At 42.3% G+C, this 26,667-nt stretch overlaps 1 protein-coding gene across 1 annotated transcript; it reads right to left on the bottom strand.

Annotated features, from left to right (window-relative positions):
* Nucleotides 1–742: 742 nt before the first annotated feature.
* LOC144009997 (uncharacterized) lies at nucleotides 743–25,200 on the bottom strand. The gene is made up of 4 exons (XM_077510071.1): nucleotides 24,756–25,200; nucleotides 19,183–19,440; nucleotides 15,438–16,174; nucleotides 743–2,048 (listed from the first exon to the last, which is right to left on the bottom strand). The coding sequence occupies exons 1-4, from the start codon at nucleotides 24,877–24,879 to the stop codon at nucleotides 783–785; spliced, it is 2,385 nt and encodes a 794-aa protein (XP_077366197.1). The 5' UTR covers nucleotides 24,880–25,200; the 3' UTR covers nucleotides 743–782.
* Nucleotides 25,201–26,667: the final 1,467 nt, after the last annotated feature.

Raw genomic sequence — 26,667 nt, 5'->3', positions numbered from 1 at the left:
TTGTACGGTACACAGGTTCAAACTATTGTTCCATGTGAAATAACAATTGGAATTCAACGAGAGAGATATGGAAGAAAAACATTGTGTTCCACTAAATCATTTCAATTCATTTTTCAAACTTTCTGTGCGGGAAACGAACTTTTCTTTAGCGACCTATGTGCTAATGTTCATTAAATAAAATACATGTCCACTTACTTTCTGCTCCCGACTCGTCATTTTACAAATTATTTCGTGTCGTCCCCGGGAACTTTTTGAGAACTAAGAGGTTGTGATAATGGATGGAATGATTTCATTTCGTAGTTCTCGTGGCGACCGCTCGCTGCAGAGAAGTTGAGAACAACACTACTGGATCACGACAGCAGCGTCACTTTCCGTCAATCAAGAGCATAGGGGCGTTCCGTTCCGTTCCGTGGGCGTTCCGTTCCCAGTCTGCGGTCTGCAATCAGACTCGCGATCAGTTGCGTTATTTTTTGGACACACTAATTTGTGCATAATTAATTAACCTAAAATAATGTGTTCAACAACAGCCTTTTAATATGTATATAAGGCAAACTACATATGAACGGACATTTACATGTCAACATGACAGATTATAGCCGTCAGTTATAATCTGCAGCCACTTGTCAGGTTGATGTTACGTTTTCAAAACAAACTCAATTTCAAAATAGGCTAAGACACAACACACGATACAAGTACACAGATCAATCATTCATTTAGCGGTAGAAATTTCTGCACCATTTTAAATGTCAATTCCTAAATGAGATCATATCAAGCTTCATTCATCAACCGCTTTTCTCACCAGCACACTTGTGCCTCTCAGCGTTGCCCTTTGTTGGGAATCTTTGACCACAAACTGAGCAAGCAAAAGGCTTCTCTCCAGTGTGGGTTCTTGTGTGTATTTTTAAGTATCCCTTGGAAGAAAAATTTTGACCACAAACTGAGCAAGCAAAAGGCTTCTCTCCAGTGTGGGCTCTTGTGTGGATTTTTAAGTATCCCTTGGAAGAAAAATTTTGACCACAAACCAAGCAAGCAAAGAGCTTCTCTCCAGTGTGGGTTCTTGTGTGTATTTTTAATTTTTCCTTTTCAGGAAATTTCTTACCACAGACCGAGCAAGCAAAGGGCTTCTCTCCAGTGTGGGTTCTTGTGTGTCTTTTTAATTTTTCCTTTTCACGAAATTTCTTACCACAAACTGAGCAGGCAAAGGGCTTCTCTCCAGTGTGGGTTCTTGTGTGTATTTTTAAGTGTACCCTCTGAGCAAAATTTTGACCACAAACTGAGCAAGCAAAAGGCTTCTCTCCAGTGTGGGTTCTTGTGTGTGTTTTTAAGTGTACCCTCTGAGCAAAAGTTTGACCACAAACTGAGCAAGCAAAAGGCTTCTCTCCAGTGTGGGTTCGTGTGTGGATTTTTAAGGATCTCTTCTGAGAGAAAATTCGACCACAAACTGAGCAAGCAAAAGGCTTCTCTCCAGTGTGGGTTCTTGTGTGTGTTTTTAAGTGTTCCCTCTGAGCAAAATTTTGACCACAAACTGAGCAAGCAAAGGGCTTCTCTCCAGTGTGGGTTCGTGTGTGGATTTTTAAGTGTACCTTGAGAGCAAAACTTTGACCACAAACTGAGCAAGCAAAAGGCTTCTCTCCAGTGTGGGTTCTTGTATGTATTTTTAAGTATCCCTTGGAAGAAAAATTTTGACCACAAACTGAGCAAGCAAAGGGCTTCTCTCCAGTGTGGGTTCTTGTGTGTGTTTGTAAGGATCCCTTGGAAGAAAAAATTTGACCACAAACTGAGCAAGCAAAGGGCTTCTCTCCAGTGTGGATTATTGTGTGTATTTTTAAGTGTCCCCTCTGAGCAAATTTTCGACCACAAATTGTGCAAGCAAAAGGCTTCTCTCCCGTGTGGGTTTGCGTGTGCGTTGTTAAAGTTTCCTTCCTAGAGAAACTTCGACCACAAACTGTGCAAGCAAAGGGTTTATGACCAGTGTGGCCCATCGCGTGTCTTCTCAAATTAGATTTGGAACCAAAGGTTTTTCCACACTGAGAACATTTCCACCGTTTGCCATCAGTGTGACATGTCACATCATCGTCACACTGTTCATCGTCAGCAGTGTGAGCAGCGTGTGACGCGTCTTCACCATCTGACATAAGAGCTAACCGGCTGTCATCATTTGTCATTTGTTGTCTGCTTGGAGACTCCGCCCCTTTGTTCTCTTCATATTGACGTTCATCTTCAGTCTTCAAATGGACACCAGTCACGGGCAACTCTGTGAAGTGCTCCTCCTCTTCAATGTATGGTGGCAGCTGCTCCTCTTTTTTTATGTTGGGAGGCTGTTGCCGCTGCTCTTTTTTAACTTGCAGAGGCTCCAAGTCCTCCTCCTGTTTCACGCCAGGGAACTCTGGCTCCTGCCGCTCAGGAAAAATATATTTTTATATTTTTCATCTGCGAGACACAAGATACACATGGTTTAGTAAAGTTAATTTATTGTGATGTTATGTATTTTACATTGAAGTTTATCACATGGGCCACATGAGTGAATGAATAACAAATCTATACACAAGTATTTTTTTTTAAACTTTTAAACATTTTTTTTTAAACTCAACAAGTGAGTCACATCCTTTCAGGGCAATTCCCAAATGATTCCACAAATTAACACCTAACAGATACACACCTTTGCTTAATATTTGTTCTTGTTTTTTGTTTTTTTTATAGACATGTGCACCCCTTATATCATAAGGACTGTGTCTAATTTGGTGCTAATTTAAACTCAACCAAGTCATAAAATTTCATTGTATTGAATAAATAATGGATGTGTTGATTCAGTATATTTTGATTAATTAATAATTCTTATAGCTCTCTTTTGCAATTTGAATACAGAGTTGGTGTTTGTTTTATTTGCATTTGTCCAGATTTTCACACAATAGGTCAGATATTGTAAGAATAATGAACTGTATAATGTATATAATGAGTTCATGTTCAGGACATCCTTAGTTTTATAGAGTATCCCTATGATTTTTCACATTTTCCTTTTAACATTTTCTATGTGTGGCTTCCAAAATAATTTATCATCAATAACTACTACAAGGAATTTGTTTTCATACGCCCTTTCTATTTCAATTGAATTAACTCGGGCTGGGTTCAAAATATTGATATATCGATATCGTATAGATACGCCTTTTCATATCCCAATATCGATACATAAAGCCATGTATAGATATATCGACCCCGCCCCCAACACACACACACACACACACCCCCACACACACACACACACACACACACACACACACACACAACACATTCAACACACACAAACAAATCCTGGAAATTTGAATCGATACCAAGCCCTAGAATTCACCATAAATTCATCCATCCATCCATCCATCAATCCATCTTCCTCCGCTTATCCGAGGTCAGGTCGCGGGGGCGGCAGCTTTAGGAGGGAAACCCAGACCTCCCTCTCCCCAGCCACTTCAACCAGCTCCTCCGGCGGGATCCCAAGGCGTTCCCAGGCCAGCCGGGAGACATAGTCTCTCCAGCGTGTCCTGGGTCGTCCCCGGGGCCTCCCGCCGGTGGGACATGCCCGGAAGACCTCCCCAGGGAGGCGTCCAGGAGGCATCCGAACCAGATGCCCGAGCCACCTCAGCTGGCTCCTCTCAACGCGGAGGAGCAGACTCCGAGTCCCTCCCGGATGACCGAGCTTCTCACCCTATCTCTAAGGGAGAGCCCGGACACCCTGCGGAGGAAACTCATTTCGGCCGCTTGTATCCGGGATCTCGTTCTTTTGGTCACGACCAGTGGCGCTCCTGCCATTAGGCAGATTAGGCAGATGCTAGGGGCGCTCGTGAGCAAAAGGACGACAGGGAAAGGAGAATTTATTGATTTTTTTTTTTACTTTTATCAGTCACGTAAACGTGCGCCTTCTGTTCAAGTAAAGCATGGCTTGCCAGCCAACCACATACATCCTTTCAAATTTGGCTGTGATTGACATCTACGGCTAGCCAATGGTAATCGGGATTGGGGGGGGGGTGACGCGCGCTCCGGAGACGCGCATTAGCCAAATCTACTTCCGCGTTAGATAGTGGTGCACGTTCGCCGGCCGGCACTGACCCAATGACTGAGCAGTGAGCAAACGCCAAACCTCGATCCAGGATGACACAGTTGACATGGTTGGGAATCCTGCGTTCACTGGTCCACGAAACAACGTTCACAAGTGAGTGGCAAACTTTTGTTTTGATTAGTCAAGCCACACAGCACGGACAAATTGTAGCAATACACAGTATGCGGTTAACAGACCCACGCAGTCACACATCCACAACAAATACTTTGGAGTAGGGGTGTTAAAAAAAATCGATTCGGCGATATATCGCGATACTACATCGCGCGATTCTCGAATCGATTCAATAATCGGCAGAATCGATTTTTTTTTTTTTTTTTTTTTTTTTTTTTTTTTTTTTTTTAGGATTCACACCTTGAGCATGGAAGAATGTTATATGAACGGAACATTAAGCCTTAATATTTTATTTTAATGCTGTTTAAACATTAAACAGATTACAACCTCTATAAGACTGAAATTTCAGATAAATAAATAATACATTTTCATATAAATCTTACACTCTACAAGCTTACTGATTAGTATTTTCTAAATTTGACTGAAAAAAATCGCAAGAATCGACTTATAAATTCGTATCGGGATTAATCGGTATCGAATCGAATCGTGACCTGTGAATCGTGATACGAATCGAATCGTCAGGTACTAGGCAATTCACACCCCTACTTTGGAGCATAAAATTATTTATCACTAAAGCATAGTTGCAGTACAATGTAAGTTGAATTCTCTTTTCTTTTTTTTTTTAATTGCCAAGTTCGTCACGGTTGATGACTGTCACTAAGTTATAATAATAATAACAACAACAACAACAACAACAACAACAACAACAACAACAATAATAACAATAATAAACAGCACTTTACACATCCTAATGGATTGATATTTTTCACTGAACGCATATGTCGTTTCTGTATATGATCGACATATCTCAACTCAATCTTTTTTATCAAGCACTTTAAAACATCCATTGCATGGAATAGAAATCAGTCTTGCAGTGGACACAAGTGAAAGAAAATAACACAAAATAAAATTAATTATAGTAAATATAAGTAGGTAAGTATAAAAGCAAAAAAAAAAATATATATATATATATATAAGATGTAGGGAAGTGAATAAGTAAATATAACTATAAATAAAATAACACAAATTACAGAAGGCACCATAAAACACTGAAATGATGCGAAGTTTCATGCTGAGTCAAAGACCAAAGAATAAAGATGTCTGGCAAAAATGATCCGAAATTTTATCCATATCGTACAGCCCTAAATCCAAAAAGCAAATGAAGGCAACTGCTAGCTAATCTCAGATAGAAGGGGCTGGGTCACAGTCATTCCGCCGCTTTTGCAGTTGTCACAATGCCACTGTTCAACCTGAACAACATTAGATTTAGGTTGATGAAGTGTGCTCCCCCAAAAAAGGTCATGCCCCCCCTGCACTCTCTTTCTGGTGACAGGTCTGGCTCTTTAGTTAAGAAAATGAAATGAAAATGCTAGTAAGCTGTCCTGGCTCAAACCTTAAAAAAAAAAAAAAAAAAACTGATCACGGTCAGATTCTCAGGTGGATGTGCAGGCTGATACAGCACGGACGTCATAAATTAACTGGGCTGCTCATGCTGTAGTGAAAAGTGAAGCTGGCGGCGGCCATCTTGTGTTGCCAAACCTACAGTAAGTTGACTTTTCAGCAGCATTTTTTCCACGTTATTTTCTTCCTCTACAGCGAAAATACCACTGTGACGTAGGTTCTACCATTAAGTATAAAATAACTGTGGGAAATGCTCTAAATGTAAATATTTTGTGGTTGGTCTAATAATTTGAGTAGGGGTCGTGTTTGTGTTTGGTCTAATAAGTTGTGCACGCTCTGGGAGCAGGGGCACTACCAGAAATCCTGCCGAGGGTACCAAGTTGCTTAGGAACGCCACTGGTCACGACACACAGCTCGTGACCATAAGTGAGGGTCGGAACGTAGGTCGACTGGTAAATCAAGAGCTTCTCCTTTTGGCTCAGCTCTTTCGTCACCACGACGGACCAATACAGAGTCCGCATTACTGCAGACGCTGCACCGATCCACCTGTCGATCTCCCGTTCCATCATGCCCTCACTCGTGAACAAGACCCCAAGATACTTGAACTCCTCCACTTGGGGGAGGATCTCATCCCCGACCCGGAGAGGACACGCCACCCTTTTCCGATTGAGGACCATGGTCTCGGATTTGGAGGTGCGGATCCTCATCCCAACCGCTTCACACTCGGCTGCGAACCGCTCCAGTGAGAGTTGGAGATCCCAGCCTGAAGAAGCCAACAGCACCACATCATCTGCAAAGAGCAGAGATGCAATGCTGAGGCCACCAAACCGGAACCCCTCGACGCCTCGGCTGCGCCTAGAAATTCTGTCCATAAAAATTATGAACAGAATCGGTGACAAAGGGCAACCTTGGCGGAGTCCAACCCTCACTGGAAACGAATCCGACTTACTGCCGGCAATGCAGACTAAACAGGGACCGAACCGCCCGTATCAGGGGGCCCGGTACCCCGTACTCCCGAAGCACCCCCCACAGGACTCCCCGAGTGACACAGTCGAACGCCTTCTCCAAATCCACAAAACACATGTGGACTGGTTGAGCGAACTCCCACGCACTCTCAAGGATCCTGCTGAGGGTGTAGAGCTGGTCCACTGTTCCACGGCCAGGACGAAAACCGCACCGCTCCTCCTGAATCCGAGATTCGACCTCCCGACGGACCCTCCTCTCCAGCACCCCTGAATAGACCTTACCAGGGAGGTTGAGGAGTGTGATCCCTCTATAGTTGGAACACACCCTCCGGTCCCCCTTCTTAAAAAGGGGGACCACCACCCCGGTCTGCCAATCCAGAGGCACTGTTTTCACCATAATTTATATTAGAATATTAGAGATGAAAACACAAATTTCAGAAAACAACCTGCTCATTGGTTGAATTGATTTTTGATTATTAAAAGTTAACATTTGCCCAAAAAAAAAAAGTCTACTGGGAATATATAGAAATATGGTTGACGTATTGTAACTTGTTCAACCATTTTTCATTGTACAAAAAAAATAAATATGCAAAAAAAAATAATGCAAAAATGTTGCGGAGTCAAGGTGTGAGACGAGGGTCAACACAGCATACATTTTGATCAACATGACATCAGCAACTAATATTGTAGGAAACAAGAGAAAATTGTACATATTCAAAAAAGACCGCTTATTTTTAACAATTTTTTTTCTCATTATCTGTAAATTTCAGCTTCTTAGCTCAATAGGTTCCAGGCCATGTGACCTATTGACCCCAACCAATGCTGCATCATAGTGCCATGTCTGATAGATGATGCCCACCTTTTATTTTATTTTTGTTTTCATTTTAGACTTCCACTTATTTTCTGCTTAATAGCTTCTAGGTCATATGACCTATTGACCCCAAATTAGTTCTGCCTCAAAGTGGCATGTCTGCTCGATGACACACACATTTTTTTCTCAATTTCAACATTTCCTTCATTTTAAATTACCGTTGACTTAATATTGTACATATCAATGTTATTGCTCAATATCACCCCACAAGAGTGCATTCCCAGTGAAATTTAAATTGGTTAAATTAAATTGTGAAACATTTTTTAAACTGTTAATAATAATAATAATAATAATAATAATAATAATAATAATAAAACCAAGCATACTTTAAACTGCGTTTGAATTCAATTTTATTTTTGAAAACCGATCTTTTATTTTGAAAACCCAATGTTGTTCTCGGTCACATTCTCCGCGCCAGCGTCTCTTCGAGCACACTACCGTAAATCCTAGAAAAGGGCGAACAGAAAAAATGAAGTGCGGCTGACTTGACCGCGTAAAAAGAAAAGGCGGCTGACTTGACCGCGTAAAAAGAAAAGGCGGCTAGCTTTGCCTCAGTTGTAGCTCTGCTAAATCCAGTTCGTATCGACTGAGAAATGTACCAAACCGACTGAAGAAAAAAACTGTGTATCGTAACAAAGTGCCCCGGTGAAGATTCCTTTCAAAATAAATTCGGACATATGGTTGAAAAGTGTCGATGAAACAAGTGACAAACCTGCTCTGTTCAACACAACTCGAGGCTGCTTGTAAACGGCGTCCAGCAGTTGACGTTGTCGCTCGTTGTCCTCCTGTGCTCCACAAAGCTCCTCTTCGTACTTGACTTTCGCCATTGTGAACATCTTCACACGATATTCACGACACTTTACGCTCACGATTGACGTCTGCTGAGCCAATTTGGCGATAGCAAACGCGTCTCGTTTTTTGGCGCCTAGCAAGCTAAGCTAAGCTAAGCTAAGCTAAACTAAGCTAAGCTAAGCTAAACCAAGAAAAAATAAAGAGGGCCGAGAGATACGAATGAACCAGACACGAAACGTAGCAATTATGTTTGACTTGAATAAAGTAGTGACGGGGCAAAGTGTCGATGTGTCAGTTCGTTCCGTACGAATTCGTGTTGAATTATTTTTATCGTGAAGCCGAGCGTAAACGCGTCGTGCCTGGAATGGAGTCGCTCTTCTGCTACCACGTGAAATCTACGGCAATTACAGTTGGACAAATCTCATGTCACGAAAATGCTAATATTTAATTTTACTTAAAAAAATAATTTAAAAAAAGCTCATAAAATTATACGTTTAATTCTAGATTCATTTGGATAATAAAAATAAATAAACCTTTAAACTGCACTCGGACGAACAAGAAGAAACATGTTTACTTCCTGTACATACGAGTAGTCCAGTTTAGTTTTTATTTTTTTAAATCTCTATTCACTCAATCAGTATACAAAATATTGGGGGGGGGAAATAATACAATCATTGTATACACTATAAACAATTAGAACATAGAACACGCCAGGAAAGTTAAAACATACAAAAGCTAAACCAAATAAAATCAATAGTATAACTGAAAGAAAAGAAAATAGTTTGATACAAAATCATATAAATAAATGATAAGATTGCAATAGTTATATGTTTTTACAGCTTTTGGACACAGACAACCAGACAATGACAAAAAATAATTTCTCATGGATACAAAAAAAAAATCAATAAAGGATTGTTTCTTACGTGTAAATTAAGACTTATGAATGTAAAACTTCACTAGAATAATCATAAGATTTATCAAATGAAACTGTGTATAGACATTATTATCAAATTCAAATATACCAAAATAAGACATACTTCCAAAGTAAGGAGAAATCTGGATAAATGTGGATTATAATGAATTGTGATAATGTACCCCAGAATTATTAGTAGCACAGTTTTTTTTTAAACATCCTTGCTGTTTTACCTCAGACTGTAAATCTGTAAATCCACCAAAGAGTCTCTGGTCTTTTTCTTTCTTTTTTTTTTTTTTTTAAAGCTTTGAGCCAGGAAAAGTTCTAGTCGAGTGCCGGCCGGCAAATTCTATGCACTATTGACTACACTTTTTCTTTTCTTGCTCGGCCGAATATCGCTGCCAAAAGTCAGGTGAGTTGTATCCGTAATTGACCTTTCGCAAACTCCGCCCCCCCAAACGAGCATTGACCAATCACACATTTGGCAACCGTTGCTATGTAAGCATAGTCCGTCAAGCTTTACTCAGCTCTCGATGACGTCCATAGTCTGATTGATTTTATTTGATGGCTTACGAGACTGCTAACCACCATAAAACTTTACGGAAGAAGAGTGACAACCATTAACAAGCTCCGGACCTCCAAAATGATGAAGCGGTGTGCCTACGGAGTATGTAAATCGGACTGTGCTATAAGGTAAGACTATGCTAACTCTATCGGGCTAACTAGCTAGCTGTAGTGTAGTTTGCTTTCGGGGCAATAACAAAACGATATCAAAGTTATTGTAGTTACTATTAATGAATAAAATATATTACTAGAATGTCATTGCCATCTAAGTTAAGCTTGTTCAGTCAGTGGTTAATGTTAGTTTAATGTCTTCTGTTAGCTTTTGCATTCATCTAAATGTTGCGAGCTAACGTTAACGCAAAGCTTCGTCAAGTTTGGCAAACTTAAGCGTCCTAATAAGTGCCCCGAGCTTATCTTGTTTTCATTTTTCATGCAGCATTTTGTGAACGGACACCCGTCTCCGGAGTATCCCAACCAGCCATATAACCTTAACTACATCCATGGCTAGGGTGACATAAATATTTTTTTTATGATGGACAAAGAATAACAATGACTGATCTGATGCTTTCAAAGACGAAAAAAAAAAAAAAACACTAATGTTTAGCTAGCTATAAACACCGAGGTGTAGCTAACTTGCTGACCTAACAGTAATCCTCATATTTTAACAATACTAGACTAATATAAGTAAGAAAACTTACCCGGCAGTACAAGAGCACGACTGGTCCATAATGCTGTGCTGGTTGCATCTGAAGTATAGGTCATGGGGTTTTCTCAGATTTAGCGTATGTTTCCCCTTCGCTGGCTAATTTCATATTATGACTATAACCCTCCGCTGCATATTGTAAACCTTTTTGCCTCGATCTGGAGGATATTGCACTGCTATTGCTCCAAAAGAAATCACTAATACACGCCGGTGTAAGTCTTCCCGTCACGGCTTGTGCTGTCGGAGGCACCAAGCTTGACGGACTAGCAACAGTAACTAAGGGGGGCAATTTCTCCTTTATTATTTGCTATATTTATTGAGCCGCTTGCATTAGCTATACGTCAGGATAGACGGATCCAAGGAATCCACTCCGGGACAATAGAACATAAAATTAATCTATATGCCGATGATATATTACTCTATTTAGAAGAACCTGCTATCTCGCTAGGGGAAGCATTTAAATTAATAACTAAATTCTCTCACTTATCAGATTACTCTATTAACTGGACAAAATCAACATTATTACCTATTACAGAAAATTCATGGAATCCTACAAGTCAGGATCCACACTACTCCTTTCCTACAGGTAATTTAAAGTACTTAGGTGTTAAAATTTCACCTAAGTTAACTGAATTAACTTCTTTAAATTTTTCACCATTATTGGATAGTATCCGAAGTGACCTGGAGCGCTGGAATAATCTTCCGATCTCTTTAATAGGACGGATAGCTACTATAAAAATGAAAGTTTTACCAAAGATTAATTATTTATTTTCAATGATTCCATTTAAACCTACGTCTAACTGGTTCCAATCGCTGGACTCTGCTATCATAACATTCTATTGGAATAAAAAAAAAGCCAAAATTAGTCTATCTACTCTTCAGGAAAGTAAATCTAAAGGAGGTTTAGAGGCACCAAACTTTATGTACTATTATTTAGCTAATCAACTACAATATCTTGTGCTATGGACACAACCCAACAGAGATACTAACTGTTGGTTGGAATTGGAGCAGAAGGATTGTAATAATCTTAGACTGTCAGATTTACTCTTTATTACAAAATCAATAAGACGACATAATTGTTTTAAAAACCCAATGATAGCCGCCACCCTGACTGCCTGGTGGAAGGCATTAGAAATTACAAACTCCCAATTGGCGCCCTGTGGGCTCTCTCCCATTTGGCATAACCCCGACTTTCAACTTAATAATCAGTCGTTCCATTTAAGCCTATGGGAGCAGAAAGGAATTACACACCTTCATCATCTTTTCTCAGATAATAAGTTTATATCGTATACAAACTTGGTCCAGAAATATGAAATAAAAAAGGGAAATTTCTTACATTATCTGCAAGTTAAAAATATGGTTAAGAAACAAATCCCAACACTTCAGGATACGCTCCAACTGCCTGTCTTAGCTAAAGATATTATAAAGCTTTCTCCAACAACAATAAAGAAAATATCAAAAATATATAAGTTATTTTTATACACAAATAAAACGTACTTACCGACTTTAAAATGGGAAAAAGACTTGTCTATAGTTCCGGAACCAGACTTTTGGACCCAAATCTGTGAAAATGTATTTAAAATGACCAAACAGACAAATTTGCAACTTATCCAATATAAGATACTTCATAGAACATATATTACACAATATATGATGAAAAAAATGGGACTCTCTGACTCCGACATTTGTCTCCAGTGCTCACAAAACACTGCCGATACTTATCTTCATGCTTTATGGTCATGTACTCCAGTGCTGCATTTCTGGACTAAAATCTTGGAAAAGCTCGCTGATATATTAAACTGTAGGCTTCCTTTATCTCCAAGACTGTGTTTACTAGGTGACTTAACAATAACTGAGCTACCATGTAAACAATCTCAATCTATATTTATAGCCCTTACTATTGCTAAAAAAATAATCCTTGTCAATTGGAAAAATAAACAATCTCTAAATATCGACCACTGGTTAAACTTACTAATAAATTATATCTCAATGGAAAAAATCTCTGCCTTAAATAAAAATCAAGTATCAAGATTTAAACAAATATGGTCTATGTACATAGAATATTTTAATCTCAATTTGGCAACTTAATCCTGCCAAGATTCTGCCTGTTAACGAGAGCCACCACATCGTTACAACTTCTGTTTTCGCTGCTCCTGTATTTGGTATTTTGTATCTGATTGTTTTTATTTTTATATAGTCAGGAACCTAGTTGCTGCTAGTGGGCTCGAGCATACCACACTATACGACACTATACTCAATAACTCCTTAAGATCTATTTCTAGTGGGCACTAAGCATCAACACTTGGTGTTACTGCATGCTAATTAGTCAATTTTCTTGACGCCGTCCCCTGTGGTCGGGCGGGGGTGGTTCTGCCCCCCCCCCCCGTTGTCTGCTCGGTGGCGGTTGCGTCTTGGCCGCTCCCTGGGCCCCCTGTGGGGTGCGGTGTTGGGGTGCTTCCCCTGGTGCCCGGGGCGGTGCCGTCCCGGCGCGGTCCGCTGCTCCGTGCCCGGCGGCGCGGTTCGGGGTGGGTGGGCCTCCGGTGTGCCCCGTGGTTCCCTCTCCCCTCCCCCTTCCTCCCCCCCGTCGCCTCTCCCTCCTCGCCTCCTCCCGCCCATCCTCCTCTGCCTCCCGGTCCCTTTTCCCTTGTCGCCCTCCCTCCTCCCCCCCCCCCCCCCCCCCCCCCGCCTCCTGCCCTGCAGCCGCCCTTTCGCCTTCTTGTCGTCTTCTCCCCGCTTCCCCCGCCCCCCCCCCCCCTTCCCTGTCTGCCCTGCGGCCCCTCCCCCTCCCTCTCCCTGGGCCTGGGGCTCCCTCCCCGGCCCGGGCGTCGGGCTCCGGGGGCCGGGCGAGGGTTTGGGGCCTGCCCCACTCCGGTATAACTCCTGGCGCCCCGGGCGGGCTCCGGTGGCCGGTGGGCTGTCCGGTAGCCCTGCTGCGCTGGCTGTCCGCCCATTGTGGTGCCGGGTGGATGAGGTGGGGGGCGGCAGGGGGTGGGGGTGCTGGGGGGCGGGCGTGCCACCTACACCCGCCGGGTTGGGTGAGGCCCCGCTGGTCGCTCCTCTTACTCACTTCACTAGCTTGCACTATACACTTTGTAAATATACACATAGGGCACACAACACATTTCTTGGTGGGGTGGGGAAGGGTGGAAACACCGTCTTCACCCTTCAACTCCCCTCCAATTTTAATGCACCTCACGTCCAAGGGGAGGGGTGAGTTGGGGCGGGGAGCCATCAGAGGGGATGGACTGCAGTGCCTGGCAGCGCTGTGGTCCCCCCCATTTGTGTCCCTGCCCCACCACTTTGTCCCTCCATTCCCTTTTTTAATGCACCACACATATACATATTCATTTTTTGGGGGGGGATACGGGTGTGTCGGAATAGGGGAAAATTTTTCCCTCTGCTCCGACTCACCTGCTCCCAATTTTAATGCACCACACGCACACACTTGTATATACACTGGGTGGGGCCACATTCACGGTGTAGGGTAGAGCTCGCCAGTCGGCGAGCTGGCAGACTCAGTAACAGGGTTAGGTGTCACTTGTACTCTGGCGTGACGACCGGGGCCTCTCCCCCACCGGGCTCGGTGTTCTGGTGTTCCGCCTTCTCCCCTGGTGCTTCCTCCTCTGCTTCCCCCCTCCCGCCGCTGTGCAAATCTCGCGCGGCTGGAGGTGGGGTGGGGTGGGCACATCTTCCCTCTCTGCGCTGCTGCCCGGTGCCGGTTTCCGGGGGGGGTGGGGGGTTCTCGCGGGGGGCCGGGTTCGCGGGGGGGGGGGTGGCGGCCGTCGGGGGGGGGCGGCTTGTTTGGGGGGGGGGTGGAGGTATGGGTGGGTGGGGGGTTGGGTGCTGGGGGTCGGGGTGTGTTCGGGGGTTTGGGGGTCGGGGGTGGTGGGGCCTGGGTCGTGGTGGATGGCGGGTTTGGGTGGGGTGCGGGGGGGTCGTGGGGGGATGGGGGCTGGGGACCGGTGGGGCGCTGTGGGGGCCCGCTGGGCCTCGTTCTGCGGCCTTGGGCTCGGGGGTGTGGGCCGGGGCTGGGGCGGGGGTGTTCCGGGTGTCTGGGTCGGGGGTGGCCTTGGTGCTGCCGCGGCCTGGGGATTCCGGGGGGGGGGGGGGGGGGGGGGGGGGGGGGTGTGCTCGCTTTGCTGGACCGCGGTTGACGGCTTCTTTCTTTGGTGGTGGTCCTTATGCATGCCAGATCCATCGCACCAGCATCTACTGAAACTCAAACAGAAGTTGCCTCTCCCTCCCACAGCCCCTTGAATCAGTGGGTGCTGGTGTCTGTGGATCTCACTTTGCTTTATCTATCCTTCCCTCCTTCCTCTCTTTAGTTTTTCCTCTGGTCACTTGAGATCTCAATTTATTGGAAGTTTGAGGTTTCTGGGGTTGGCATAAGACTCCGGTTTTGTAACCACGCAGGAGGGGTCTTGTTGGTGCTGGACTTCACTTTGATGGATTGGATGTACTGGCTTCTATTGATCTCACTCTGCCTTATCGATCCTTCCCTCCTTCCTCTCTTTAGTTTTTCCTCTGGGCTCTTGAGATCTCGCTAAATTTGCTGGAATTTAGAGGCTTCCGGGGTTGGCGTAAGACTTTGATTTTGTAATCATGGGGAAGGCAGGAAGTGTTTGGTCGGTGCTGGATGTCACTTTGATTTACCTTTCTTTTCTCTTTATTTCTTTTTTTTTCTGACCTTTTCTCTGGTCTCCTGACCATTTAAATCTCACGACTCTGGCAAGATTCTGAAGTACCTGGTTAAGGCGAAGGGTAATGGGATATTTATAAGGTTTTAGGTGAATGAATGAGTATAAATTTATAAGTATTTGCACGCACGCACACGCACGCACGCAAACGCATGCAAACGCACACACGCAAACGCACGCACGCACGCAAACGCACGCACGCAAACGCACACACACACACACACAAAAAAAAAAAAAAAAAAAAAAAAAAAAAAAAAAAAAAGATGACTTGTAAGAGAAGCCTTTGCCACAGTGTGCACAAGCAAAAGGTCTTTCCCCAGTGTGTGACTTTGTGTGTTTTTTTAAAACCGACTTGGCAGAGAAAGATTTTCCGCAATCTGAGCAAGAAAAAGGTTTCTCGCCAGTATGGCTTTTTTTATGTTCTGTTAAAACTGACCTGCGAGAGAAGCTTTTGCCACAATCTGAGCAAGGAAAAGTTTTCTCCCCACTGTGGCTTCTTATATGTGCTGTTAAAGATGACTTGTCAGAGAAGCCTTTGCCACAGTGTGCACAAGCAAAAGGTTTTTCCCCAGTGTGCGTTCTCATGTGAATTTTCAAACGCCCTTTTGTACTCAATGTTTTCCCACAGTGAGAACATTCCCAAGATTTGTCGTCAGTGTGACACGACCTATCATCAGCAGCGTGTTCATCATTACCATCCAGATTATCATCATTGTCATCATCATCATGAGAAGAAAGGGACCTTATGTCATCACTTTTTGCTCGTGATGATCCCCAGTGGGATGCATCACTTTCTGGAATCATGTTTTGAGGATTTAAGATCCTGTTTGGAGGCTCCGCCCCTCTGCCCTCCTCACTCTCACCCTTGACTTCATCTTCACTCTTTAAAGGGGCGAAGGTCATTGGTGACTTGGTGATGTCATCCTCAACCTCCTCCTTTTTGACGCAAAGGGGCTTTTTTTCTTCTTTAAAATATGGATGCTCTTCCTCCTCTTTCACATGAGACTTCACCTCCTGTTCATCAAGACGAAGATATTTTTCGCCGACATCTGCAGGACACAAGAAGAGAAACACATTTCATTTCATTTTCATTTATTTCAGGCAATAGTGTACAGTTGAACACAGCAACAACAAATCATACTGTAGTTTCATAATATGAACAGAAAAAAAATAAATAAGAAAAGACGAAAATTTGATTCTGCCTGAAAGTTACAATCTTTCTATCTTAAAAATGTTTTTATCAATATATAGACAATATAATGGCATACCATTAACTGAATTATTAAGTGCTAATAATGGTGATGTTTTCGTAAGTAACAGATATCACGTTTTTATGGTTCATACCAACGATGGTAATACATTATATATTCCAAGAATAAGACATAAACATACATAACTTTAGTAATAGACAATAACAGCAGTAGTAGCAGCAAGGACACATTTACACCAAGTATTTATAAATTCAAGGTCCTCCGACATATTGTGACCAAACCATGTTTTTATATAACTTTTTAAATCTGAAAATATTTTGGGATCGCTTATGTCGAGTACCCAGACTATTCCAATATTTCACACCACATACTGACACACAAAAACATTATAAATTCTCAATATCCTCTCAAATTATGAACTAACTCTTTAAGTTGAAATAACTGTTGTAGATTAATTGGCAATAATTTATTAAATGCTTTATATCAGATTATCAAAGTATTAAATTTAACTAGATCTTTAAATTTGAGAAAAGATTGTGTGTATGTTCAAGAAATCCAACTTTATGTATAATCCGCAAAGCACGTTTTTGTAATATGATGAATGGCTCTATTGTACACTGGTCGGTGCTACCCCACACTTCAACACAATATGTGAAGTAAGGGAGGACCAGCGTACAATATAATGTACGGAGAGAATCCTCATCAAGACATGACGTTACTTTATTCAAAATTGAGAGGCATTTAGAGATTTTATTTTTTGTGTGTCTGATATGAGCTTTCCAAGATAAATTTATTAATTATAACACCTACAAATTTAAACTCACTTACATTATCAATTAGGATGCCATCTATAGTTATCTGCGATTCAAAATTTATTCTAGATTTACTAAAGATTGTTTGTTTTTTCTACATTTAACGATAATTTATTCATATCAATCCACATTTTTATTTTATCAAGTTCATTATTCACAGCACTCACAAGCTCATTATAATTATTACCCCTATAAAATATATTAGTGTCATCCGCGAAAAGTACAAGTTTGAATGTCTGAGACACATTGAAAATGTTATTAACTCTTTGACCGCCAAAAACGTTTAATAACGTTTAGTAAAATCACGACGTATGCCGCCATGAACGTTAAGTTCAAGTTAACTACATTTTTTGTTTTTAATGTATCAGTGGTCAGTGCAACATCCAAGTGCAGCGCAGCCAGGTCAATGAGTTGTGAAATCAAAAACATCCACTAACTATGGCCAGCAGATGGCAGCATTGTATCTCTTGTCAATGGGCTGCCGGTGTATGGAATTACTCAACTCAACTCAACACAAGTTTATTTAACCTCACAGCAGAAGCTGCTCGGGCCCTAACTAGAGCTGCGAATTACAATGAACCATGACGCAATCTGATGAAATCGAACGTTTTCAAGGCTGTCGTGAATGATCACAGCCTTTGTCACATTAAACCTAATTTGACAGAGCGTCACTAAACAAAAAATATTAGTATGAAAGTCACTGTTGTGGAGAAAATGTATCTTTTTTTCAATTTTCGCTCAATGTCACTCAAATTACCTGTTTTCAAATGGTGATTACTAAAGAACGGAATAAGGTAGAAACACACTTTTTTTTTCTAATGAAAGAATGGAATGTGATCTTTCATGTTATATATGTAGCAAAACAATATAATATTCAGTTTACATCAAAAAATAAGTTAAAATGCTAAAAATCCGCTGGCTTTGGGGGTTGTTTTTTGATAACGTGTGGCAGTAAAAGAGTTAATTTACATATTAAATAATATTGGCCCTAATACGGACCCCTGGGGAACACCACAAGCAATGCCAAGTTGTCCAGATATGTGCTGCCCCATTTGAACATATTGTAACCTTCCTTTTAAATAACTTTTAATCCAGTCACCAGCAACTCCTCTAATCCCATATCGTTCCAATTTATTTACTTGAATAGAAAGGTTAATTGTATCAAAAGCTTTTTTGAGATCAATGAAGACCCCAACTGCAATTTTCTGTGTCTAGTCAAGAATTTACTTTTACATTTCAGGACAACACTTGTCACTTCCTGCTCACTCGTTGCCGAGAGGAACAAGTGACAGCGGATTATGTGTGACGGTCGAGGTGCAATTATTAACTCCCAACAAATATTTGGGTTGGTCAAGTCAAATTTCAAGTGTGAGTTGAAAAAAAAAGGGTTGGTGACAACATCGTACATGGAGCACTTTCATCGACAGACGGAAGGTTTTTCACCAGTTTGTGTTCTTTTGTCTGTTGCAGAAGTTGACTTCTGAGCGAAACTTTTTTCCCGTGTTTTGTGCGCTTTCAAACTCCATTTTGAGCTCAATGTTTTACCACATTGAGAACATTCCTAACAGTTATATAACATATTAACAGACATATATATAACATAGCCCGATATAGGCCGATTATCGGCGCCGATATTGGGCATTTTGACGAATATCGGCATTGGCCTTTTTCAAAATCTGACGGCCGAAATAAGGTCAATCTAAAACCAGTTTAGGGTCTGGGAGCTATTGATCAAAATTTTCAGTTCACTTTATAAGAGATGGGAAAAATATTTGCCTTTGAAAACTAGAGTGATATGGTATTTACTTGCTTACTTTCACTTTTTAGACAATCCAACAAAGTCAAGATTGGCTTTTGTATTTTAGAAAATTTTTTAAACTAATTCCCCCCCCTTACTTAAAATCGGCTTTTGACCTCCTTGACTACTAATAATCGCCATCGGTATTGGCCCTGAAAAAAAAAATATAGGTCCATCTCTAGTTCTTATGTCATCATGAATTTGTGCTTGTGGTGGTCACCAGTGTTCTGCATCACCTTCTGTCGTCATGTGTTGAGTTGAGCTGCTGCTTGGAAGCTCCGCCCCGCTATCCTCCTCACTCTCACCCTTGTCTTCATCTTCACCCTTTAAAGGGGCGAAGGTCGGTGGCGACTTGGTGACATCATCCTCAACCTCCTCCTCTTTGACACAAACGGGCTTTTCCTCCTCTTCGATGTGAGGATGTTCTTCCTCCTTTTTAACATGAGGAGGCTTCACCTCCTGTTCGTCAGGACGAAGGTATTTCTCGCCGACGTCTACAAAGACAAAACACACATTTGGCTTGGCCTAGGGCTGGGAATAAAAGTCGACCAAGTCGGTTTGGTCGACCAGAAACAGCAGTTGACGCAAAAATGCATGCGTCAAATCTATTTTAAAAAAACATATTTGCGGCACTTGGACGTCCAGGACAAATATTTCGGTTCCGCACGGACACTTATTGTTTACTCCAATTCACCACGACTAAGTAAGATCCTTCCTAGGGTTTGTTTGTGGTCTCTTTAGACTGAAAAGGGAGAAAATGAACATCGCTACATGTCTTGTGTTTGGAACAAAACAAACTGCGTCAAAATCGCTAAATAAAAGCTTGAACGAATTTGTTGCCGCCGGCAAGACACACGTAAGATGGTGGGCGGCCCTACGTGCATCAACAACAGGAAGTCGTAGCTCCAACCTCTAGCAAAAAGTATGGAATCACCAGTCTTGGACAAGCACTCACTCAGACATTTTATTGTGTAGATCAAACTCAGATAAAAAGCATGAAACAGTCGTAAGGTCATTCCAAAGTGCAACATCTTGGTTTTCAGAAACACTAAAAGAAATGAAGAAAAAACTTTGTGCTGGTCAGTCAATGTTACTTTTATAAGAGCAAGTGCATGGAAGTAAATATGGAATCACTCCATTCTGAGACAAAAAAATATGCAATCACTCCATTTTGAGCAGAAAATAAGGACACCCAGTCAATTTCCTTTCCTTAATTAGGAACCTGCCTCAAATGACATCTGCTCGTTATCCAGCAGTTAAAAACAGTGCAGTTATAACACCTTAGAGGGCTGCTGGACCACGTGGATTGGCAAGAATCAAGGCTCCAACAAAGGAGATGTCTCTTGAGACCAAAGACAGGATTATAAAACTTGTTGAAAGATGTGGCTGTTCACAGTCAGCTGTATCGAAGGTCGGGACCAAGTACAAACAGCATGTGAAGGTTGTTCAAGTCAAGCATACTGGTGAACAAGGAAGACATCTCAGCGTCAAGGCAAACAACTAAAGGCCATATGTCTTGAAAACAGAAAATGCACAACGAGACAAATGAAGAAGAAACGGGAGGAAGCTGGAGTCAATGTATGTGACAGAACTCCGCAAAATCGCTTCAAGGAAATGGGATTTACATACAGGAAAGCTAAAAGGAAAACGACACTGACGCTTAAACAAAAAAGAACAAGACTGCAATGGGCTGAGGAGAGGCAATCATGGACTGCGGATGACTGGATGAAGGTCATCGTCAGTGATGCGTCACCAATCTGCATTGGACAAGGTGACGACGCTGGAACTTTGTGCCGTTCCAGTGAGATTTACAAAGAGGACTCCCTAAAGAAAACATCTGTATTTATTACTGGATATTTGTGTCAAGATGCTATCGGTGACCCCTGCACAATCGGTGACACGGATGCGCAGAAGATCGGCGATCTTGGATCGCCAACCGCGGCACCCACCCTAGAACAAGTACCTTTATATGCATGTTCGTAAAAACACGATACATCCAGCCATCATCTGTAGGGGTCTGTTCAAAATATCGATACATAGATATGTATCGATATTAACAAAAATGGTACCGTATCGATATTGCAGTTCTGAGTATCGATACTCCTCCCTGACGTTCGGGTGGGCAGCGCAGCCAGCGACTTACATGAGACGGGGGCGGCTCAATGAGGAAAGTTATTACAGTTGCTGACAGTGACCGATTGTTCATATTTTGTGAAGGAAATCAATGAACGTTGCAATGTTCTGGTTGTAATATGATTACAGAAGCTGCTATCTTCTGGAATCAGATTCGTGTAGCGGCGGTGACGTAATGTGCCACAATTCATTCATGAGCAGTCAAGCTAGCGGATGCTACATTTGCAAAAAACACTTTTTCAAGACAGGGTACCTCCAGAGAAGAACAAGGGAGGCTCGCCAAACATTTATCCGACAAAAAGGTGGGTCGGGGCTGCCTCCCCGGCCAGACTGCTCACTCGCAGCTCAGTTCCTCTTTCACCACAACAGCCCGATACACCATCCACATCACTGCAGACGCTCCGCCTGTCGATCTCCCGCTCCATCCTACCCTCACTCGTGAACAAGACCACAAGATACTTGAACTCCTCCACTTGGGGCAGGATCTCATCCCCGACCCGAAGACGGCACTCCATCCTTTTCCGACTGAGGACCATGGTCTCGGATTTGGAGGTGCTGATCTTCATCCCAACCGCTTCACACTCTGCTGCGAACCGCTCCAGCGAGAGTTGGAGATCACGGCTGGATGAAGCCAACAGCACCACATCATCTGCAAAGAGCAGAGATGCAATGCTGAGGCCACCAAACCGGATCCCCGCAACGCCTCGGCTGCGCCTCGAAATTCTGTCCATAAAAATTATGAACAGAATCGGTGACAAAGGGCAACCTTGGCGGAGTCCAACCCTCACTGGAAACGAATCCGACTTACTGCCGCCAATGCGGACCAAACAGGGACCGAACCGCCCGTATCAGGGGGCCCGGTACCCCGTACTCCCGAAGCACCCCCCACAGGACTCCCCGAGGGACATGGTCGAATTCCTTCTCCAAATCCACAAAACACATGTGGACTGGTTTGGCGAACTCCCACGCACCCTCGAGGATCCTGCTGAGGGTGTAGAGCTGGTCCACTGTTCCACGGCCAGGACGAAAACCACACTGCTCCTCCTGAATCCGAGATTCGACTTCCCGACGGACCCTCCTCTCCAGCACCCCTGAATAGACCTTACCAGGGAGGCTGAGGAGTGTGATCCCTCTATAGTTGGAACACACCCTCCGGTCCCCCTTCTTAAAAAGGGGGACCATCACCCCGGTCTGCCAATCCAGAGGCACTGTCCCCGATGTCCACGCGATGTTGTAGAGGCGTGTCGACCATGACAGCCCCACAACATCCAGAGTCTTTAGGAACTCCATGTGGATCTCATCCACCCCCGGGGCCCTGCCACCGAGGAGCTTTCCAACCACCTAAGTGACTTTGACCCCAGAGATAGGTGAGCCCACCTCAGAGTCCCCAGACTCAGAATCAGAGATTCGACTTCCCTACGGACCCCGAAACTGGACGCAGACAGCCAAAACTAACAGAGACAGAGACCAGCCGCTAGCAGCTCTAAGCTAACCCAATCCACGGTAACACAGTCATTTGCCAAGGGTACTCCATATGAAAAAAGTTTGAAGTTTTGAAGTTTATTGAGCATGTAAACATAACATACAAACATAAACAAACAGCAAATAAAAATCGTGAGAAAAAAAAAACTCATAACAATCATTAGAAATTGTTTACATGTCCAAAGGGAGAAGGAAGAAGTTAAAACTTATCTAGTCCTACTCCTTATCCCTTACATCGTATTTCAACTGTAAATTAACACATCGTAATAAAAGAAAACGTGCAATCATACTCATGTGGACAACCCCACTTCAACACACAATTGCCAATAGCGCATGTGCATGAACCCCCTGGGCGCACACCCCAACAATACATCATCGTACTCGCACATTCAACCCTCATCACCCTCAAGGCTTTGAAACAGCGATATGTGTAAATTAGGGGCGAGAATTGCCTAGTACCTGACGATTCAATCCGTATCACGATTCATAGGTCACGATTCGATTCGATACCGATTAATCCCGATATGAATTTACAAGTCGATTGTTGTGATTTTTTTTACTCAATTTAGAAAATAACATTCAGTAAACTTGTACATGTACACTGTAAGATTTGTATGAAAAATTATTAATTGATCTCAAACTTCAGTGTTATAACTGTGAGCCACTGTATTTAACAAACAGGTTGTAACCTTTTTCATGTTAGAACAGCATTGAATTAAAATATTAAGGCTTAATGTTCCATTAATATAACATTCTTCCATGCTTAAGGTGTGAAAGACGTTTTGTTGAATATTTTTCCATCAAAAATGGATGTTAAAAAAAATCGATTTGGCTGCCTATTGAATCAATTCGAGAATTGCGTGCTGTAGTATCGCGATATATTGCCGAATCGAATTTTTTTTAACACCCCTAGTGTAAATGAATAACCTGGGTGACATTGTTCTCTCAAGCAGTGAAGCTCCAGATGGGATGAAACCATACAACGATCCACCTGCTGTCGACGTGAGAGGGATGGGGCAGCATGATTGTATTTACATTATTATACATTTTATTTGGCTAACAGCATAAATGGTAGTAAAATTGCTATCTTTTCATTCATATATCTGTGTGGATTAAAATGACATTTGAGTTGAGATTTACATTGATAACTACAGTTACATCCGGCTTACAGGCTTGTAAACTGTATTCACTGCTAGAAGGGGGGGTTCCAATTACATTGGATTTAGTTAAATTATTTCAGTGATAAGATAAGTAAGGGAAAATCCCGGGGGACGCGTGCATAGAGGGAAGAGTTAGTCGCCTACCCAAAATCCCAAAAACCCAATTGTCTTATCTAGGGGTGTGCTCAAAAAAATCGATACGGCAATATATCGTTGCGGGCCTCATGACAATACACCTATCGATACGCAGGCGTCAGAATCGATATTGCTCGTTAACTTTAAATAGGCAGTTCACGTTTGCCTTTGCAGCTTGCGTTGTACCTAAAAAAATAAAAACCAGCAGCGTCTTTGAAGTTAATTGCCTTCAATTAATGCAAAAATCTCTCACCAGTGATTGGACACTGTGTCTTGCTAAGAAAAGTGAAAACAGAGGAAGAATATCAACATTTATTTACTTATAAACTTAACATGGCACATTTCATAATGTACCAATTTTCATATATTAATTTGTTTAAAAAACGAAATAGAATGTGTTACATAAAAAAATGTTTTTATTTCCCCAAATATTTCAAATTAGCACATTTTAGAGCCGTAATTTTAATACTTTGATATTTTTGCTCATATCGGCTCATGCCTATTAATAAACATTCCTGGGGTGTCTGTGAAAGCTGCTCCTTATTCTGCAGTGTGTACACATTTAGACCAGGCATGCCGCTTGGTGGTAAACCAGAAGAGCTGCTAACAAAAATATTTTTGTCAGTCAGCATAACAAACTTATACTTTAGGTATAGATATGACTTTTATTATAAAATGCAAGAAAATTAATGTAATATATCGGAATACGTATCGCCTTGAAGATCAAGTATTGGGATACATATGTATCGCGATACGTATTTATCTTGACCCTTGTATCGTGATACGTATCGTATCGTGAGGTTGGCGGCAATACCCAGCCCGAGTGTACAGTAATGATGACTGCATTTACGCTATATAGTTGTGCTTAAGAAAGGGAGAGTAATAACAAGTGTACAAACCTGCTGTGTGTAGCACAATTCGAGGCTGCTCGCAAACATCGTCCAGCGGTTGAAAATGTTGCTCGTTCTCTTCTTTGACTCCAAAGAGTTCCTCCTCGTACTTTGGTGTCGTTCTCGCCGACATTTTGGCACAACAATGCCAACAAAGTCACACTTGGTCTCTTCCTGACCACGTGTTGTGTGCTTCTCTTTGTTAGCGGCTAGCGAGCTAAACTAAGCTAAGCTGAGCTGAGCTAAACTAAGCTAAGCTAACTAAGGCCGAGAAGCATCAACGCGCACCGAAACGAGTTTACACACATGCTGACATTTAACAAATGGTGACGGAGACCTTCAAAATGGTGACGGGGGTCCTGTGTGGAGGCTGAATTCAGTTCAATACCGAATCAGAAATAATGATTAAACGCCATGTACCCGCCCGCCGCGGCAGTGATGACTCCGGAAACCAAAGTAGACGTGCGGCGGAAGTCAGGGGCAGGACACGCCCCCGCTGCGCTATGATTGGCTGCTGGAAATTGGAGGCTTCAGAGCAAGCAGTCATCGTCATCGGCAGATGTCGCCATTTTTGCTGCAGTTCGAAAGTCTCATTCCCGTTTTTTTCAGTGTTTTGTTTCCCGATATAATCGTAAAGTTTAAATGCCTGTTTAAATTGGACTTATTGAAAAGTTTGTTGTGGTGAATGTGCAGTTTAAAAATTCGCCATCAAAGTTGAACAAGCACTTTGATGTAAACTGAATGTTTATTATCAGGGATGAGTTTAATTTGTTGTAATAGCTTATAATGTACCCGCCCTAGCTATTAATAAATGTTTGAAACAGTATCTAATACATTTCTGATATATGCAATATTTATTTGTACTGCAAGCAATACAAATGACTTTAGAACAGTTTTTGTCATCTGTGGCTTTCACACTTTCCTCCAGCAAAGTTTTGACGCAACACTTACCTTCCAATAAAGGAAAAAGGTTAGTGATTGGAATATTGAGGGCGATATAAAAGACGATCTCTTGCGAGGTCTCAGGACCATCTTCCGTCTTCGTAAATCCGTCAATATTTGAATCTCAGCGGCATTGTAATCATCAATCCGTCATTCGTCATGCATCAGCGTCATTGACGGGCTGATGGACAGCGAGGAACATATCCAAGTAAAATGCACAAATGAATTAGTTGTGAAACACTTTCTGGGTGATTCTTTTCAACAAATTCCAAAACTTCCTGGAAACTTCAGGCCCGTCTCGTCACAATTAAAAAACCTACTGTGCCTTCATCAATCGCCAATTGTTTGAATTTCTGCACAAATTCGTCGGCCGTTTGTTCATACATTTACGTAAAACTACCTGAACACCTCATGGTGGGGCGAACGACGAAGACGCTACATAGACACATACGGTATCGATTATATTATCGACGTATTGACACACATAGACACATACAGTGGGGCAAATAAGTATTTAGTCAACCACCAATTGTGCAAGTTCTCCTACTTGAAAAGATTAAAGAGGCCTGTAATTGTCAACATGGGTAAAGCTCAACCATGAGAGACAGAATGTGGGAAAAAAAACTCAGAAAATTACATTGTTTGATTTTTAAAGAATTTATTTGCAAACATGGTGGAAAATAAGTATTTGGTCAATACCAAAAGTTCATCTCAATACTTTGTTATGTACCCTTTTTTGGCAATAACGGAGGCCAAACGTTTTCTATAACTCTTCACAAGCTTTTCACACACTGTTGCTGGTATTTTGGCCCATTCCTCCATGCAGATCTCCTCGAGAGCAGTGATGTTTTGGGGCTGTCGTTGGGCAACACAGACTTTCAACTCCCTCCACAGATTTTCTATGGGGTTGAGATCTGGAGACTTGCTAGGCCACTCCAGGACCTTGAAATGCATCTTACGAAGCCACTCCTTTGTTGCC

This window comes from Festucalex cinctus, chromosome 1 (genome assembly GCF_051991245.1).
Source record: "Festucalex cinctus isolate MCC-2025b chromosome 1, RoL_Fcin_1.0, whole genome shotgun sequence".
Lineage (NCBI taxonomy): Eukaryota > Metazoa > Chordata > Actinopteri > Syngnathiformes > Syngnathidae > Festucalex > Festucalex cinctus.
This window is presented reverse-complemented; position numbering and strand designations above follow the sequence as displayed.